At 41.6% G+C, this 18,645-nt stretch overlaps 2 protein-coding genes across 4 annotated transcripts; one reads left to right on the top strand and one right to left on the bottom strand.

Annotated features, from left to right (window-relative positions):
• Positions 1 to 75: 75 nt before the first annotated feature.
• LOC139368916 (ER membrane protein complex subunit 3) lies at positions 76 to 3,950 on the top strand. Of its 2 annotated transcripts, none has more exons than XM_071108407.1 (9): positions 76 to 339; positions 699 to 882; positions 1,008 to 1,065; positions 1,151 to 1,244; positions 1,425 to 1,529; positions 1,740 to 1,821; positions 2,306 to 2,385; positions 2,647 to 2,729; positions 2,992 to 3,950. In XM_071108407.1, the coding sequence occupies exons 2-9, from the start codon at positions 734 to 736 to the stop codon at positions 3,118 to 3,120; spliced, it is 780 nt and encodes a 259-aa protein (XP_070964508.1). In that variant the 5' UTR covers positions 76 to 339; positions 699 to 733; the 3' UTR covers positions 3,121 to 3,950. The 2 variants fall into 2 exon arrangements, with proteins under 2 accessions (XP_070964508.1, XP_070964509.1); XM_071108408.1 differs by having other exon boundaries at positions 267 to 583.
• Positions 3,951 to 4,107: 157 nt separating this feature from the next.
• Positions 4,108 to 17,566, bottom strand: LOC139368915 (ubiquitin specific peptidase 11). Of its 2 annotated transcripts, XM_071108405.1 has the most exons (22): positions 17,360 to 17,558; positions 15,585 to 15,694; positions 15,368 to 15,498; positions 14,790 to 14,907; positions 14,476 to 14,621; positions 14,212 to 14,273; positions 13,913 to 14,012; positions 13,641 to 13,814; positions 13,360 to 13,518; positions 13,011 to 13,235; positions 12,837 to 12,920; positions 12,614 to 12,708; positions 12,304 to 12,510; positions 12,046 to 12,164; positions 11,705 to 11,927; positions 11,358 to 11,650; positions 9,800 to 9,870; positions 9,573 to 9,685; positions 8,424 to 8,573; positions 7,354 to 7,469; positions 7,185 to 7,273; positions 4,108 to 7,089 (listed from the first exon to the last, which is right to left on the bottom strand). In XM_071108405.1, the coding sequence occupies exons 1-22, from the start codon at positions 17,467 to 17,469 to the stop codon at positions 6,919 to 6,921; spliced, it is 3,066 nt and encodes a 1,021-aa protein (XP_070964506.1). In that variant the 5' UTR covers positions 17,470 to 17,558; the 3' UTR covers positions 4,108 to 6,918. The 2 variants fall into 2 exon arrangements, with proteins under 2 accessions (XP_070964506.1, XP_070964505.1); XM_071108404.1 differs by having other exon boundaries at positions 11,358 to 11,927; positions 17,360 to 17,566.
• Positions 17,567 to 18,645: the final 1,079 nt, after the last annotated feature.

Genomic DNA, 18,645 nt, shown 5'->3' with positions numbered 1-18,645 from the left:
TGTACAACGGCTCTCCCATTGCTAGGGTGGAGAGACATGTAGTATCTTGTCAGTTTATCCATCATTTTTTTATTCAATGGGGACGTCCCAAGGATCCCTAATAGCACGCACCGTTTTTCGACAGCTTAAACTACATTAATTAGATAATTAATTGGTTGAACTAAAATGTATTATTGATTATTTAAATGTGGATGCTTTCTATCTTCAGAAAATACATAATATCATAATGCATAATGACCGTATTTGATCATACGTCAGGGGTCAAAGCGTTATGGAGTTCAAAGGTCTGAAGAATGAGCGCTCGCTTCTCTGATGGTCGGAGAATTGGACTTAAAACGGGTATAAACGCGTTATTTGAGCTTATTTAATTAATATATTAACGTATGTGAAAAATACGGTTGTTGTTTGGATGGCTACACTCACTCCTTTCAATAATCTGTGGTTGGAGACGGTCTTGTCTTCTTCAATTATTTAAGGAAACCTATTTGGGTAGCATGCTACATGCGAACTAGCAGCTAGCTAAGTTAAGTTACAGGAAGCCCCCTAGGGCCGTCGTGTCAACTAAAGATCCGAGCCAAAGATAGTAAGCAACGCTTTCATGACAGCCTAGAACGAGGAAGTTATTTGTCTAGTGACTTGAGCAGCTCACAATCTATTAGGATAACGTTATTTGTTCAACTGTCTTTTTTCCTTCACAGAATAGTCCTGTAGGTACGCTAACCAGTTAAAAAACATGGCTGAGTTGCTTCTGGATTCAAGTATCCGAATATGGGTGGTTTTACCAATTGTATTGATTACATTTTGCGTTGGAATTATCCGTCACTATGTCACCCAACTCCTGCAAAGTGACAAAAAAGTTGATCTGGAACAGGTGTCAGACAGGTGAGTTAACTGACTGAAATACTGTTATCCCATGGTATGAAAAACTTTAGGCAAACTGTTGTAATTATGATTACTAAATATGTCAGCTTATTGCTTACTATAACCTTAAATTGACTTTTTTGCAGCCAAGTCCTTCTGCGTAGCCGCATCTTAAGAGAAAATGGAAAATATATCCCTAAACAAGTAAGATTTGCATAATATTTTTTATATTCTGAAATGTTCTATTCCTAGTGTGTGTTAGAGAATAAATGTATATATTTTTTTGTAGTCATTTAACATGCGGAAGCAATATTTCAATGATGCGGAGACTGGGTTCTTCAAGAAGGTCAAGCGAAAGGTGACTCCCAAAAACCCAATGACTGGTGAGTCAATCTAACTATTTGTGTTCTTCCCACTTTGACAGTCTATTTTAGTTCCATTCTTATAAATGAGATTAGCAACACATTTTCTCACTCTCAGAGATGCATTAAAATGTGGTAACAATGATTTTTTTTTTTACTGCTGTGCTACACACAATTATTCAACAACGCTTCCTTTTTCAGATACCAGCATGCTGACTGACATGATGAAGGGAAATCTGACCAATGTACTTCCCATGATTGTGATTGGAGGATGGATCAACTGGGCATTCTCTGGCTTTGTCATCAGTAAGTTCAGCTTGTTAGGGACATTGACTGCCCTGCATAACCTCATGTTAGATGTTGAACTTGCAAAATTGGTCCAATAATTAGATAGGAAACGATGCCTACATAATATACAGTCATCCTGAATTGTTTGCAATATAATTACACCACAGCCACTTACTATTGTGTTGAAGTGGTATTGAACACTGTTAATAATAGTTTTTCCCCCCACAGCTAAGGTTCCCTTTCCTCTGACATTGAGATTCAAACCAATGCTGCAGCGTGGAATTGAACTGTTGTCTCTTGATGCATCCTGGTACAGTATTCCATTCATTCAGTTGTCTGTTGTTTTCAACCAGTCGTTTAATTACACCAGCAAAGCAAAAATAGAAACATACTTTGGGTAATTCAAGGGTAATGGAATTACGCAGAAAATGTATACCTAACAAAAACCTCTTGAAGTTTAACAAACCATAGAATGGACCTCTATGCACAACTTCTAACAATTTCCACTAAACATTTTACAAAAACAAATTTACAGGAAGAATTGTGCAGATACAACGTTTGGCAACAGAATACAACTGAGGGAGATTTTACTGTTATTCTGGTACCAAACTTAGCATCAGCACAGCTAATTTTTTTTTACTGTGTAAATTGATCAAATTAGTCATTTTGCGTAGAGTTGTATGTAGGAATTATCCAATTGCATTCTTGTCAAGACAATCTTTAGGATGTGATTCAGTATATTCCTATGTTGAGGATGTGATTCAGTAGATTATTTTATTTGTAATTGTTTCTAGGGTGAGCTCAGCCTCTTGGTATTTCCTTAATGTTTTTGGACTGAGGAGTATGTACAGCCTCATTCTTGGACAGGACAATGGTAAGCTGATAATGCCAAGTCTTTGCCATTTTCATAGTGTATATGTTTAACAAGAATACAGAAAGACTTGGTACCTTGGTGTTAATGTAGAAAACATGTTGGAACAACTCGTTTTAGAACTCTGTTAACAGAATACTGTATCTACCTCGTGAATGCATTTCAGAGTTGTTTACTGTACTTGTCCCAGTTGCAACCCAACGGAGGTACGATGTGGCGGGCACATTTTGGTATTACATGATGACTGTTGGTCTTGTGTTACAGCTGCGGATCAGTCAAGGATCATGCAGGATCAGATGACTGGCGCTGCCATGGCCATGCCGCCTGATCCTAACAAGGCCTTTAAGGTGAGAAACAAGCAGCCTTGATGTCAGTCTCTCAGCATTAGCTAGCTGTACGTGGACGATCACCGTCAATCATTAAGCTTTAATGTCTAATCTTGCTAATATACTTTCATCTAAAGTCATGAGGATATGGTTTTGTTCTATCCTGGGGCAAATAGTTATTGTGTAATGATGGACTTAAATCAAAGACATAGTGGTTGTTGGAGCCAGTTTTCGTACTAGTAGGGGTTTTCTTTTTTTAAGCCTGTCTCCCTTGTTCTTTCAGAGTGAATGGGAGGCGTTGGAGATTGTGGAGCACAAATGGGCCCTGGAGAACGTTGAGGAGGAGCTGATGTCTCGAGATCTGAACTTTTGTGGAATCTTCAGTCAAGAGATAAAAGCCACAATGTTCTAATGAGGTTATTGACTTAACTGCTGCTGTAGAGGCAGCCAGTTTCTGTGATACAGTGTATCATCAGGGTTCTCTGAGGCAGTTGTAAAAAAAAATATTTAAAAAATGTCTTAAATATGATTGTGATACCTAAACAGTATATTTTTGGCTCAAGGCAATAAAAAAAAAACAATAGAAGGCAAACATATTTAACCTCTGACATTAATTTAATGACAACTAATGCCTATTTGTTTCGTTGTGTGAAAATAGTGTAAGTTGAGTGTAAATTATGCATGTTCTCAGCTTAGTTTTATTGTTGCCTTGCAATTTTTCACTATTACGCCTTACTGTTAACTGATTTCATACTGCATTCAAATATCAGCGCATCACACAGATGTATTATTTGTAGAAAATAGTTTGGTTGCGTTGATTAATTTCAGACATGCTTCTCTGCACATTTCTGAAATGGCTTGTTCTCTTTGTGTGTGTGTGAACCAAGGCCTCATCTCTGATATTGTCTGCATTGTTTGTGTTTGTTTAAGTTGTAAGGTTCTTAGGAGTAAAAAAAACAGTTTTTTTTCTTCAGCTATTCTGTGGGGTCTCTTTCAGAGGTGAACTGGTGTTACCTGATTAGCTCCCAATACCATTTAAGCATTTTTAAACATACAAAATCTTGCCAAAACATCCGCTTTGGCTGTACTGTATAATTGAATGAGATGTAGCCTGTCCATTGGAGCTGATGTTTTTTGTATCTGTGCCAGAAGAGGTGGTGATATGGGGAGGTGAGGATGTATTGGAAATATACCATCTGCTTGGCTGTGGAGATTTAGAAATAAATTATCTGCAGATCTGAAGGCTTTCTCGTAAAGTGTATGTTTCATCAATTACGTGGAATGCCTGATCTCCGTGTAGATATAGCAATGCGTAGCATGTATGGTACATCTGAGGACTGCATCATTAGATGTTTAGCCATGTCATCCTGAGGCTGAAGTATTATACGCATACAATGTATAAGAATGAATCAGACATTTTATTTTATTTCACATACTCATCGCAAAGTAGCAACTTCACTGTGTTGTGTCTAAGTAACATTGGGACAGAAGGGGAAGATGATGCAGGTGTGAATATGAAAACTTCTTTATTGTAAAAAAAGTTTCTCGTATAAGAAAGTGGGTACAGTATTCAGTGCACCTCAACATCCTAAATGTGGACATTCATGTATCGGACTGGACGTTAAGTAGTTCTGGAGGACCAAGGAATACATTTGAGATGGCATCTTGGCCTCTTCCAGATCACTCAGAAAACACTAAACTACCTTAGAGTGCCTCTCTTCCCACTAAAAGCCCAGACATTTACTGCAGCATCACCAATCGCGTGTTGATACAAGAATATAATCATTGCAGTCACTCCATTGTACAAAATGGCTTTATGTTGTGAACAGCAATTTCAGACCAAACGGGTGTTGGTGAATAAGATAATTGTGTAGTCAGGCTGGCTGGCATTAACCTTGTGTGTGCCTGAACATATTGTACCAATGTGATTGACCTTTTACAGGTTTTTAGGCAGTATAATGGCCTTCCGCTCCAGTTTCTATAAACTGCATATTGACAACTACATACTGCATATTGCTCTCTCAGGGAAATAATGAACATCCCAAACTAAGCAGGCCTTGCCATTCAGAGCATGGCCACAGCCCAATCTAAACGACATCTCTAAAGAAGGGCTCGAGTTAACCAGCTCTCACAGCCACCTTCGATCGGATTATAAACCCTGATCATTTACTGGTAAAAAAAAGATAAAGAAAGCCAGGATGTCATGTAAAAGTGTAAAATCTACCTCATGCCTACTGGCTATAGTCATTATCATTTATTAATATCAAAAGATGAGTATACAATAAAATATTTAATCTATTAACAAAGTAAATTAATTCACCCCGCCCCTGTCTCTGAATCAGATGACCAAAGAAAACATTTATTACAATAGAAAAATACTGTACAGATGCGCTTTAAAAAATCATTTAAGAGCTCTCTATCCATTGCTCGTCATTAAGAAATTGCACAGAATAAAATTAAACTATCTAATTTTAAAGATGTAGCCATTTATTTGCTTCTACTAAAAGAGTACAAATTATATTTGAATCCGAAAAATATGCATCTGTCTATGTCCTGCACCAGAGATTCTATCTCAAAATCACTGTTGATAGTGGAAAACTAATCCTAACTAGAAATATCTCCACGAGCACCAAGAGCCCCAATTTATGTGTGTCTGATAATTCAATGAAAAACAAATAATGGATCGCAAGAGAAAATATACAACTCCTCCAACGGTATTCAAAGTGTCTGCTTCTAATACTACGGTTTTCTTCACCTTTATGTTCCATATAAATCACATTGCAATGTTTCGGTTAATGCAGTTCTTGATATAAAGAAAACAGAGTAATAGAATGTAATCTAATTTTAAAATCAGGAGTTAACTCAAACCAGGTTATCCATGCTGTTAAAGTGTAAATCCACAAACAAAACTATCTTTTGGTGTATTTTTCAATAGTACACTGTTGACACAGTCACAACATGTTTTCCATGTCAGCAGTCAAGTTTTCAAGATATTGGACATTCAAGAAGCAAAGTGTCACTGACCACCACATCATCATGATCATGCATTTTGCTGTATCAACAGTAGACTAATGGAAAAATAACAAAAGATAGCTTTTGAGTGGATTTTCCCTTTCCCTTATGATCTGAATATCAAATAATTTCTGTGTAACAATTAAGTACCGTACTGTGATTTAATATATATATATTTTTTTTATGGGGGGGGCGAGGTCAAATCATGATGTCAGTGATCTTCAAGTCAGACAGTCGGAGTTCTAGAAAGATGCCACAGTTTCCGATTCGGAATTCCGAGGTGGAGGACCGTTCAAAACTATTTTTACCAGTCAGAGTTTTTCTTTTTCTTCTCAGAGTTCTCAGTTGTCTTGAAGGCACTGAAGTCAGATATTTCTGAGTTGTATTGAATGAGCCATAATTGGAGGGATATGTATCCTGAAAACTAGCCGTTATTGGTAGGGAGGTTTGAAACTGTTATTGGTCTAACTTATAACGCCTGGTGATGTCACAAGGCATGCCAAAACTCCACCCATGGAAATCAAGCTGAAATTCAGGTCTTTTCAAAATAGCTTATACCAAAAGGGCATAATTTTCATAATTTCACAGTATTATTCCAACCTCATAATGAGGAAATATATAAAACACAGGAAATCAAGTTTGACTGCACTGGGCCTTTAACCTTTGTGATTTACCTTCTAGAGCAAAATGCGTTAAATTCTATTCAAACAGCCTCAAGGAAATCTGCCTCGATTTCAGCTCAATTAAGAAGCACAGCAGTGGATCAAAGTTAGAGGTCATCTTTCCAGCAGTGCATCACAGTACAGATAGATAGTGGTGCACAGATATTCACAATTCATAGGTCTTGAGTCATCTAAATTATGATTGACTATATCCAATCACTAAGAGGTCCATTTGGCATCAGCATAGACAGACACTGCATACCTTAGTCTGATTAAGCAATGACAGATTTCATCATTCAATGTTCTACTATATTGGTGTCCCCAGATTTACTCAATAATCTTAAAAAAAAAAAAGAATAAATTGTATTCCTCACTCTTCTCCACCGGCCTGAGAATCTAGCCTCTCACTCCTTGTTCAATGCAGAACAGAGGAAGAAGGTTCAAGTTTTTTTGGAATAGAAAAGAAATAAAACAATACAAAATCAAAAAGCCCCATCAACTCAGGAAAAAGAAGAAAAAAAACTAACAAATCTGCTTCAGTCTGTTTCCATGTTGACACAGGGAGTGGCTCCCTCCATCCCATCGCGTTTGGGGGAAGGGACATCATTAGCAGGCTGGGTGGGAGAGGAGCTGTCCAAGGGGGCGGGTAAGGTGGGCTGGCGAATCTTATCTTGTCGGTGGTAGAACAGGAGGTAGGCAGCATTGGTCTAGAAGGGGAGGGTAATAGGCAAAAGAGGGGAGATCATGACATTGCAAGACAACAAAAAATAATAATTATCAGCTGTTCTTTAGCTAAACTTACCACAATTTGTTCCTCCCTTGCATATGTCACCTTGCTGTCATCAAAGTAATACCATTGTCCGTTGTCTTTGTTCCGGGCATAACTGGTGTCTGTCGAGAGAGGAGAGAAATGTTAAACATTTCAGACTTGAAGGCATATCAAAGTATGACATACAAAAGCAGCGTCTCACAATGTCCATCTCGGAGTCCGCCGTAGTGGTTGGATACTGCTATCAGATCATATCGGCTGGGCGGCTCTCCGTTTGTACCGGTCTTCCTTAGCAGACAACCTGAAAAGTCGAGGTGTCTGCAATAAAGAGCAATAGGGTTGGATTAGGATAGCTCCTCTCAACACGAATAACTCTGTAGTGGCTTAGAGTTTACACTAGTCACACTGACATCCTCCCCACTTAAAACCATGTGGACAGAATGTTTATTATTATACTGAACAAAACTATAAATACAACAATGATTTTATTGAGTTACAGTTACTATAAGGAAATCAGTCAAGTGAAATAAATTCATTAGGCTGTAATCTATGGATTTCATGACATGATAGGGGCACAGCCATGGGTGGGCCTGGGAGGGGCAGAGCATAGGCCCACCCACTGGGGAGCCAGGCCCAGCCAATCAGAATTAGTTTTTCCCCCCACAGAAAGGGCTTTATTATAGATAGAAATACTCCTCAGTTTCATCAGCTGTCTGGGTGGCTGGTCTCAGACGATCCCACAGGTGATGAATCTGAATGTGGAGGTCATGGGCTGGGGTGGTTACATATGGTCTGCGGTTGGGAGGCCGGGTGGACGTACTGCCAAATTCTCTAAACGACGTTGGAGGGGGCTTATGGTATGGTAGAGAAAGTATCATAAAATTCTCTGGGAACAGCTCTGGTGGACATAACTGCAGTCAACATGCCAATTGCACGCTCCCTCAAAACCTGAGACATCTGTGGCTTTGTGTTGTGTGACAAAACTGCACATTGTAGAGTGGCCTTTTATGGTCACAATGTGCACCTGTGTAATGATCATGCTGTTTAATCAGCTTCTTGATATGCCAAACCTGTCAGGTGGATGGATTATCTTGGCTGAGGAGAAATGCTGATTAACAGGGGTGTAAACAAATTTGTGCACAGAATTATAGAGAAATAAACTTACTGTGTGTATGAAAAAGTATATTTTATTTCAGCTCATGAAACCAACACTTTACATGTTGCATTTATATTTTTGTTCAGTGTAGAAGACACAGACAGGATGTAACTAACCTGAGAGGGAAGTCAACGATGATGTCCAGCTTCTCCCTGGAGTACTTGGTGTAAGAGAAGCGCTTCAGGTGGATGATGAGAACCTCCGGCAGTGACCACAGGTCCAGTTTCTTAGTGGCCAGTTGGTGTTTCTTACACATTGGGCAGTACCTGCAGAAAACACATGCAACACATCTTTAGAAGACCATTGCACACAAATCACAACAGTATTTAGCAGTAAGTTGTAATATGTTACTGATGTAAAAAATATTAAGTCAACATCTTTTTCTGGGAAAACTGACATTTTAACTCTATTCAGCATCATTCTTGTTAGACAGAGATCGATAGATACTGTAGATGGATAGAGATACTGTAGACGGACAGATCCTATTTAACTTTAACTAGATACTATAGTATCTAAGTTAAAGTTAAATAAAGGTTAAATAAAATCTACAGTATATAGATAAATACTGTAGATTATATATAAATACTTTAAATAGATCGATAGTGTAGTGTAGATATAGATACTGTACATAGATAAATACAGTAGATAGATAGAAAGATAGATACTGTAAAGCTCTAGGAAGAGTCTTGGTGGTTCCAAACTTCTTCCGTTTTAAGAATGATGGAGGCCACTGTGTTCTTGGGGACCTTCAATGTTGCAGAAATGTTTTGGTACCCTTCCTCAGATCTCTGCCTCAACACAATCCTGTCTCGGATCTCTACAGACAACTCCTTCAACCTCATGGCTTGGTTTTTGCTCTGACATTCACTGTCAACTGTGGGACCTGATATAGACAGGTGTGTGCTTTTCCAAATCATGTCCAATCAACTGAATTTACCTCAGGTAGACTTCAATCAAGTTGAAGAAACATCAAGCATGATCAAAGGAAACAGGATGCAACTGAGCTCAATTTTGAGTCTCATCACAAAGGGTCTGAAAACGTATGTAATTAAAAAAAAAAAAAATGTTTTAACAGTTTTTGCTTTGTCATTATGAGGTATTGTGTGTAGATTGCTGAGGATTTTATTTTGTATTTAATCAATGTTACAATAAGGCTGTAACGTAACAAAATGTGGAAAATGTCAAGGGGCCTGAATAGTTTCCAATGGCACAGGAGGACAGATAGGGTAGGATAGATAGAAATAACAGGTGTGGGGCAGTAGTACCAAGGGTTTTCTTCCTCCAGGGTCTCCACAGTGGTGAAGAGCTCAATGCACTCCTGCAGCTGCACTGTGGTCTGCTGGTGAGGAACCTCCATGCTTTGGTGTTTCACATACTTCTGTGGATGGAAGGAGTTCTGGAGTTAGCTAAATGACCAGCAAGCAGGCCCAAACACATTTAACACCTTCACACTTTAATTACACATATACTGTAAAGCATTATTCACACATACCTCTGCCTCATTCTCATTGTAGTATTTCTTCTTCATGTCAGGATCCCAGTCCATGGCTACATATGGTTGAGCTGTGAAAGAGATACAGAAACATCACATCAAATGTCCAGCTACTAAGCTCCAAAACAAAGGAAAAGTACACTACGTGGCCAAATGTATGTGGACACCTGCTTGTCGAACATCTCATTCCAAAATCATGGACATCAATATGAAGTTGGTCCTCCATTCGCTGCTTTAACAGCCTCCACTCTTCTGGGAAGGCTTTCCACTAGATGTTGGAACATTGCTGCGGGGGACTAACGCCACAGGAGCATTAGTAATGTTGGGCGATTAGGCCTGGCTCGCAGTATGTGTTCCAATTCATCCTAAAGGTGTTTGATGGGGTTGAGGTCAGGGCTCTGTGCAGGCCAGTCAAGTTCTTCCACACCAATCTCAACAAACCATTTCTGTATGGACCTCGCTTTGTTGGGTGGCAGGTAGCCTTGTGGTTAGAGCGTTGGGCCAGTTACCGAAAGGTTGCTGGATCAAATCCCCGAGCTCACAAGGTAAAAATCTGTCGCTCTGCCCCTGAACAAGATAGTTAACCCACTGTTCCACGGTAGGCCGTACTTAAGAATTTGTTCTTAACTGAATTGCATAGTTAAATAAAGGTTACATTTAAAAATGTAAAAATGATCTACAAAGCTGGAAGCATAGAATGGTCTAGAATGTCATTGTATGTAGCATTAAGATTTCCCTTCACTGGAACTAAATGGGGCTTGGCCTGAACCATGAAAAACAGCCCAGACCATTATTCTTCCTCCACCAAAAATTACAGTTGGCATTATGCATTGGGGGCAAGTAGCGTTCTCCTGGCATCCACCAAACCCAGATTTGTCCGTCGCACTGCCAGATGGTGAAGAGTGATTCATCACTCCAGAGAACGCGTTTCCACTGTTCCAGAGTCCAATGGTGGTGAGCATTACACCACTCCAGCCAACGATTGGCATTGCACATCTTAGGCTTGTGTGTGGCTGTTCGGCCATGGAAACCCATTTCATGAAGCTCCCGACGAACAGTTATTGTGCGGACGTTGCTTCCAGAGACAGTTTGGAACTCGGTGGTGATGTTGCAACCGAGGACAGACCATTTTTTACGCGATATGCACTTCAGCGGTCCTCTGTTCTGTGAGCTTATGTGGCCTACCACTTTGCGGCTGAGCCGTTGTGGCTCCTAGACATTTCCACTACAAAATAACAGCACTTACAGTTGACTGGGGCAGCTCTAGCAGGGCAGAAATTTGACAAACTGACTTGTTGGAAAGGTGGCATTCTATGGCGGTGCCACATTGAAAGTCACTGAGCTCTTCATAAGGCCATTCTACTGCTAATGTTTGTCTATGGAGATTGCATGGCAGTGTGCTCGATTTTATACACCCGTCAGCAATGGGTGTGGCTAAAATAGCTGAATCCACTAATTTAAAGGAGTGTCCACATACTGCTGTATAGACAGTGTATATGACACTAGCTACAGGAGTGACAAAGCAGTTGGCAGTGTGAAAGTGATGTCTGAGACTCACAGCTAAAAGAGAAGGCACTGCCGTCCTCTCCCATGCCTCTCTCTGTGGTGCCGTTGGAGTTGACCGCCTGGATGGAGAAGAGCAGCTTCCTCCGTCTGGCCTCGCAGCCCTTTCTCTTTGCCTGCCTCTCGTTGGCCTGTGGCAGGCAGGGGGGGCACTCACCCCTCTCCTCCTCCTCATCCTCACATGGCTGCTGCTGCTGGTGGCCTGCACCCTGCTGGCTGTCTGTTGGGCCTGTAGCACTGGCATCAACACTAGCACCACCACTGGCTCCAGCACCACCACTGGCTCCAGCACCACCACTGGCTCCAGCACTGCAGGATGGCCCAGCACTGCAGGATGCCGAGGCACTGCAGGATGCCGAGGCACTGCAGGATGCCGAGGCACTGTCCTCTGTGCTGCACCCTGCCCTGACCTCACTGCTGGCCCCCTCGTCAGCTTGTGCCTCTCCTCCAGACTCCTGGGTCTGGTCTGGCTGAGTCTGGGTCACAGCAGGCCCTTGGCCGACACCATCACAACAGTGATCCCTCTTGGAGGGTTCTGGCCTCTCACAGTCATCCTCGCCGTCATCTGTGGAGACAGACAACATTGTGGAGTGGAGACAATAAGTAAAATCGTGAGCTTGTAGAAATCCATTCTGTCCAGCGTATCAATGATTTGCTAAGTGAGAATTTTAGAGCTCAGTTACCGTAGCTGACACCATTGGTCTGGGTCTTGTACAATTCTTCCTCCTCATCGTCGTCATCATCATCTTCACCCTCCTCCTCATCCTCCTCCTCTGAGGGATCTGGTGGTCGGACATACCGCCTGTGGAAACATCATCGCACCATCTTTCAAACACAGTACAGCATCTTTACAACCAGTTATCACAATCAAACTTGATAAGAACCTCCATTATAAAGCATTGACTCTTTTAGCTGATGTTTGGTCTGTGACAGTAACTCACGCTAGCCGCTGCAGGAAGAGGTGATAGAGGGCGTCACGGCTGCACTGGCCTCGAGGCACGGTCATGAGCAGTGGGTGTCCGAACAGGGACGTCCCGTAGCTGCTGCTCCCTGAGCCGTAGTCCCTGTAGTGGGAGCGCTCCCTCAGGTACAGAGCCAGAACCACCTCATCCCCCTCCTCCTCCACAGAGCCTCTGTTCAGCTCATACCTATCAGGAAAACACACAGACAGATGTCAGGGGAGATGCTAACAGGAACAGCCCCAAAAAGTATGTTTTTGGTGTGGAGGTAAATGCTGTTTTTTTTACATACACAAATATGTCATCTCGGTCCAGGATGCAGCTTAGAGACTCATCAGCATGGTACAACTTATAGAAGCGATGGTTGAACACGTCGGCCACAACCATCTGAAATAGGAAATAAGGAAATGAGAGAAGCACAGGTCAGTATCAACTCAACATTTTATGTGACGAATGACAAAAGAGTTACCAGAGGCTACTGTTTATTTCACAGTGACTTTAAAACGGTGTCTTACTTGATTGGCTGGGATTTTGGTCATTTCCGAGAGAACGGAGCACAGGTCAAACACTTTGCCAGCTTTGGGTACAACCAAGCGATGCTGGTGGGAGAGTAAACAAATAAATCAATACACATGGTCACATATAAAAAGCATGATGTAGGGCCAGCTACAGAAAGAGGAATCTTGTACCTGAACAGGTTTGGCCACAGGATCCAGAGAAACGAAGAATACCTCCATTACCCGGTCCTTGCTAACAGGCAGGGGCACGCTCAGGTAGCAGAAGGGGTCAAAGGTGACAGACACTTTGCGGCACTCGGGGCAAACCAGGGTGGACTTGAACAAGCCGTGGAAGGTGTCAACAATCGCGGAGTCGTTCCGTCTCCGGTGGTTACGCCATGCCTCCTCTGCCACTTCCTGAATGTTGAGGTCAAAGGGTGAGTGTGAAAATGCCTTTTAGGTCTACTACAGCTTGCAGAGCCATGGTGGTACAGTATTTTACCATTATTCTCCCTGCCCTCTTTCCACTACATGTTGTTACCTGGTCAGGCCTGCCAGCGGCGTCCCTCAGCTCGATGTACTCCTTGTTCTTGACCCGATTGAGATCCTCATGAAGCCCGTCCAGCAGGAAGGAGAGCAGCTCCTGGGAGTCATGCTGCTGGTAGCCCAGAAACTGGGAGGCAAAGTGACCAACCTTGGTCTGGTACGAAAAACAACACGAGGTTCTCAAGGTACGCATGGTAACACTGTGGCATGACAGACTGACAAGCCTTTTTAATTTATTATACAAGTGTGGGCAGAGTGTCACACACTGATAACTACCTTGAAGATCCTGGGAACCACAGAGTAGTGCCTCCCCGACCACATCTGTTTGATGACATCAGCGTAGGCCTCTGCGATCTCCCCCTTCATGCCCAGGGGGTTGGTGAAGTTGAGTTCCTCCAGATAGGCATTCCTCAGGAAGTACTCCGTCAGTGGAGGAGTGTTACTGAGACACTGGACAGAGCAGGGAGAGGAACACAATCCATCCATCATAGACCAGGTCCCTGCATTTAGGTACAGCATTGACACATTATGTAGTAATGATGACTTACCTGCAGTGCAGAGTTCATGAAACACGTGTTTCCCAGATTGGTGAGGCCACAAACTCCTGGCTGGCCCCGGTAAGAGTCCTGCTCCTCCACAGAGTTCCTCCTACAAGACAGGGAAGGAGAATAATACAATAAGAAAAAGGTAGTGTAGACTCGTACAGATACAACACGCTTTCTTATCCGACATATGGGAATCACCATTGCCACAAAACTGCGTTGCTACATTAGCAACAGTACATTCTCTAATGACACACTGATAATATTAGCAAAGAAAGAAAAATGGTTAAAAGAAAGAACCCCACATGATCTGCGGTCTGGAGCTGGGCCAGGTACCATCTGCATTCCTCATCTCCATGATCACCGTCTGCAATGCAGACAGGACATGTTACAACACAGCTGCCATTGAAACACACTACCACTGTATCTCAGTGCTGACAGCCAGGGGAGCAGGTAGGTGTGGGGAGGGGTGGGATGAGGGGCGGAGCGCTGACAGCCAGGGGAGCAGGAAGGTGTGGGGAGGGGTGGGATGAGGGGCGGAACGCTGACAGTCTGGGGAGCAGACATACCATGCCAGAGCTGAGGCAGGAGTCGAGGACTCTGACGTGGACATTCCTCAGCCTCTCACAGCTGGTGTCTGAGCTCTTCATCCACAGCCGGGTCTCTGCCCCCTCCACCACATCAAACTGCTTCATCATCACCTTCTGAATCGTATCTGAAGGGGAAAACATGAAAACACACACACACACACACACACACACACACACACACACACACACACACACACACACACACACACACACACACACACACACATATATATAGAGGTGCACAGTGACTCAACATAGCTACTAACGCATCTTTTGAATGTGTTTCTACTTACGGATGTGATCAGCACGGCTAAACTGTGCCGTCACAACATTTTCCATGTTGCTATGGAGGCACAAGAAGATTTCCACAGGGTAGACCTCAACCTTGACTAGGCTGGGCAGATCCACCACCTGAAACAGACCATGCATTAACAGTCAATGTACTGCCTAATACAAATGAAACACTTTTTGTCTTTTTTTCATAGCCATAACATGAGTTAGTACAACATGATATGATTTGACCATTGGTTCTGCAGGTTCTCTGCATCTCTGTGACCATTCTATTTTGGGGCAATTCCAAGTTAAGAGTGACATTTAAAAAAAAAAATATTTACTTGAAGAACAGTGCCAATGCAAAGTTTGGTCACAGAATGACAGCGTGCTGTCATTTTGTTACCAAACTTTGCATCTGCATTGTTCTTCAATTAAATGTGTTTTTTGTAAAATTGTCAGTGGACATTTTTAAAAGTAGTCCTGTGCATAGAGTTGTATTGTTTGTTTAACTTTGAAATCATTGGTTTTTGTTTGACATACATTTCATAGTGAAAGATCTGAGTCTCGGTGTCACTGTTACTGTGGAATTGCCATTTACCTTCCTCTCCAGGGCAGGCTGGACCTCTACCATGCCATACCAGGCCAGAAGCTTATGCCATGCTTCAGCAGGGATCAACACAAAGTCCTCATTCTCCACCAGACGCTCCTTCAGGTGGTATGAATCCAGTTCTGTGGGTATCATAATCATAATGATACGTCTCTGACTTAATACTGTGTCTTCTGTTGTTACAGGACCTCTGTGATGTGACACTCACCCTCAAACAGCTCTGTGTTGTCAATCTGTCCAGGAAAAGAAGAGGAGTTCTGGTCTCCTGTTTCCACATACTCCTTCCACTGCTCATACCATCGCCTCTCCACCAGGTACCTGCATGTGTTAGTTATAGGAACAGCTAAATTGGAGACTTATATTTTGTCTGCTGACATTAATTAACCAACAACTCCACATCACATCCCCCTAGACTAGTATTTTATCATTAGAGCAATCTCTTTTCTGATTGGGGTGCATTTGGTTTATTTACTGATACAATTCTAGCTATAATGGAAAATGCACAATTGCAGGAATGGATATTTCAAAATTAGGGCAGCTAACCTTTAGCAAATCATGGCTACCTAGCTAACGTTAGTGGTATAATTCCCTTTTTAAATTGAGTTTGTTAGGACAAAACAGCACTTGAATGGTGTTTCATTCCTTCACACAGATTTCCTGGCCTTTATATAACCACAACCGTAGCAGCGATCCTTCCTCATCTGGGTGTTATACTGATAAATCCAGTGGTGTAAAGTATTTAAGTAAAACATACTTTAAGGTACTTACTTAAGAAGTTTTGGGGGGTTTCTGTACTTCACTACATTCCTAAAGAAAATATACTTTTTAACTCCATACATGTTCCCTGAAACCCAAAGTACTTCTTACATTTTGAATGCTTAGCAGGACAGGAAAATGGTCCGATTCACACACTTATCAAGAAAACATCCTTGATCATCTCTACTGCCTCTGATCTGGCGGACTCACTAAACACAACATGCTTTCTTTGTAAATGATGTCTGAGTGTTGGACTGTGCCCCTGGCTATCCGTCAATATTATTTTTTTGAATCAAGAAAATCGTCCGGTCTGGTTTGTTTAATATAAGGAAAGTGAAATTATTTATACTTTTACTAATGATACTTAGCATTTATTTCTGATACTTAAGTGCATTTAAAACCAAATACGTTGACTTTTACTCAAGTAGTATTTTACTGGGGGACTTTTACTGGAGTCATGTTCTATTAAGATGTCTTTACTTCAACTCAACTATGACAATCGGGTACTTTTTCCACCTCTGAATAAAACGAAACTTTGCTGGCAAAACGAAAGTACCAGCCAGCTAGCTAGCTAACTTAGATGGCGCTCACTTTCTCAAAATAATAGGGACAACACAGAATAATCTGCAAGCTTTAGAAAACAAACAGAATGCCAACAATTTGACATTAAACCGAAAGGTTTACTAGATAGAAAGGTTTACTAGATAGCTGTCCCTCTCCTAGCTAGCGTAACAGCTAACAGGCGGGCTAGCCTGCTGGCAGTGGAGCTAGCTAATGTAAGCTTGCTTCCTACAGCCAAAACTTTGACATGATATGTCCTAACAGGCTATGTCAGCTGGGAGTATGGGACGTGATGTTAATCGTAATAATAGTATCACAATCCAACTAACTAGTTGGTTAACCAAACAACTACAGTGAGTTGACATAACGTTAGCTCGCTAGTTTTCCGCATCATGCTCTTCCCTAAAATGCTAACTTGCTAATAACGCAGTGATCAAACGTCATTCCACAAACACCAGCGCATATATTTCAGGCAAGAGTAATAACACACATTTGGCAATTTAAAAAATGCCATTATCTAAAGATAATGCTAAATTATGCTGATTACGATATATGCCATCTAAGCAACAGCAAAGACATCACTGTCATTATTTGTTGTCGGTACATCAGTGTAGGGTTTAAATTCAGAGCAGAGGGCGGGTTAGTTATAAGTATCTTTAGTCTTACCAAGTATCCCCTGCACGGAGTTCATGTTCCTGAAGTAAAGACTCGATTTCTTTGCGTTGAGTCTCTAATCCAGGAGGTTCTGTAACCGCAGCTGAAGTAGTAGTAGCCATAATAACTCATAAATATCAGAATTCTGCAAGAAAAACACTGAAGTCAACCACCGCATAGATTATGTGGAGAAACCCTTGGTGAGATGATTCAGGAAGCAGGAAGTATTTTGATGGTGACAACATCCTTGAATGCAAACGTATTTTTTGTAAAAAAATTTTTTACTTGTGAGTGTTTTCCTTCCAAGCAGGTGATATTGTATCCAGAGGTCATACGTTCAGTATGTCAAGAATTATGAATCCAATCGTCACTTCATTCTCTAATGTTAGTGTTTCCCATATCTCTCCTTGGGGACGGCCAGAATGGTTTATGCTGATCAGTTGAATTAGTTGTATCAGTTTAGGGCAAGAACAAAAACGAGGACCACCTATTGGGCCTGTGGGGTTGGGGAACTGTATACCTGTACTAGTGTATCACTCATGGGAATACCTGACAAGGTAGTTGTAATGCAGGGTGCCATGTGGCTCAGTTGGTTTAGCATGGCACTTGCAACGCCAGGGTTGTGTTCGATTCTCACCTGAGTCCAGTATGAAAATGAATGCACCAACTACTGTAAGTCGCTCTATATAAGAGTGTTTGCGTAATGACTAAAATGCTAAATATAGTGCAGCTTGAACCAGCCACCCAGTGGTTATGGCGCTCCAGGCCTCTTGATTGTCAGTAATATGCATTCCTACAGGGCGGCTATCATATGCTGTTCTGGTGTAAGATACGTTTTTATAAATTACACATGATTTGTGAAGTGTGGTCAATGGATGATGATATTGGAGAGAATATCACGGAGGAATGCCATTTTCATAATAGGCACAAGATGGCACTATACACTCATTTGGTAAAAACATTTGTAAGTAAAAACATGACCTATTTCCTCTGTGGTTGAAATATAAGTAACATGGCTGTTTTTGTATATTCCTAGCCTTCCTTCTTTTAGGGTTCATTATATGGACATGGTGTAGTTATGATCAGTTGTAAGTGCTGCTTCAGAGTCTGGTCAGAGTTATCTAAAGGTGTTATTTGATTGCATTTGACACAATGAACCCAAACCTATGACTATCGTAGTTACATTAATCTCTAATACCTGCATCCATAATTACACAGTTACCTAGTGAGGACTAAGTCTCAGTTGCCCCACTGTAGCACGCTGCAGAAATTAACTACCAATTGCAATCACAATGGAT

This window comes from Oncorhynchus clarkii, chromosome 16 (assembly GCF_045791955.1).
Source record: "Oncorhynchus clarkii lewisi isolate Uvic-CL-2024 chromosome 16, UVic_Ocla_1.0, whole genome shotgun sequence".
Lineage (NCBI taxonomy): Eukaryota > Metazoa > Chordata > Actinopteri > Salmoniformes > Salmonidae > Oncorhynchus > Oncorhynchus clarkii.
The sequence above is the reverse complement of the archived record's forward strand: the minus strand, read 5'-3'. Positions and strand labels throughout refer to the sequence as shown.

Coding starts and splice junctions, on each gene's coding strand:
- LOC139368915 (XM_071108404.1), bottom strand. CDS start 17,469: ATGGCTACTACTACTTCAGCTGCGGTTACAGAACCTCCTGGATTAGAG. Junction 13,519..13,640: donor TGGTTCCCAGGATCTTCAAG/GTAGTTATCAGT, acceptor TTTTCGTACCAG/ACCAAGGTTGGTCACTTTGC. Junction 9,686..9,799: donor ACAATGAGAATGAGGCAGAG/GTATGTGTGAAT, acceptor TTCCATCCACAG/AAGTATGTGAAACACCAAAG.
- LOC139368916 (XM_071108407.1), top strand. CDS start 734: ATGGCTGAGTTGCTTCTGGATTCAAGTATCCGAATATGGGTGGTTTTA. Junction 1,245..1,424: donor TCCCAAAAACCCAATGACTG/GTGAGTCAATCT, acceptor TTCCTTTTTCAG/ATACCAGCATGCTGACTGAC. Junction 2,386..2,646: donor CATTCTTGGACAGGACAATG/GTAAGCTGATAA, acceptor CTTGTGTTACAG/CTGCGGATCAGTCAAGGATC.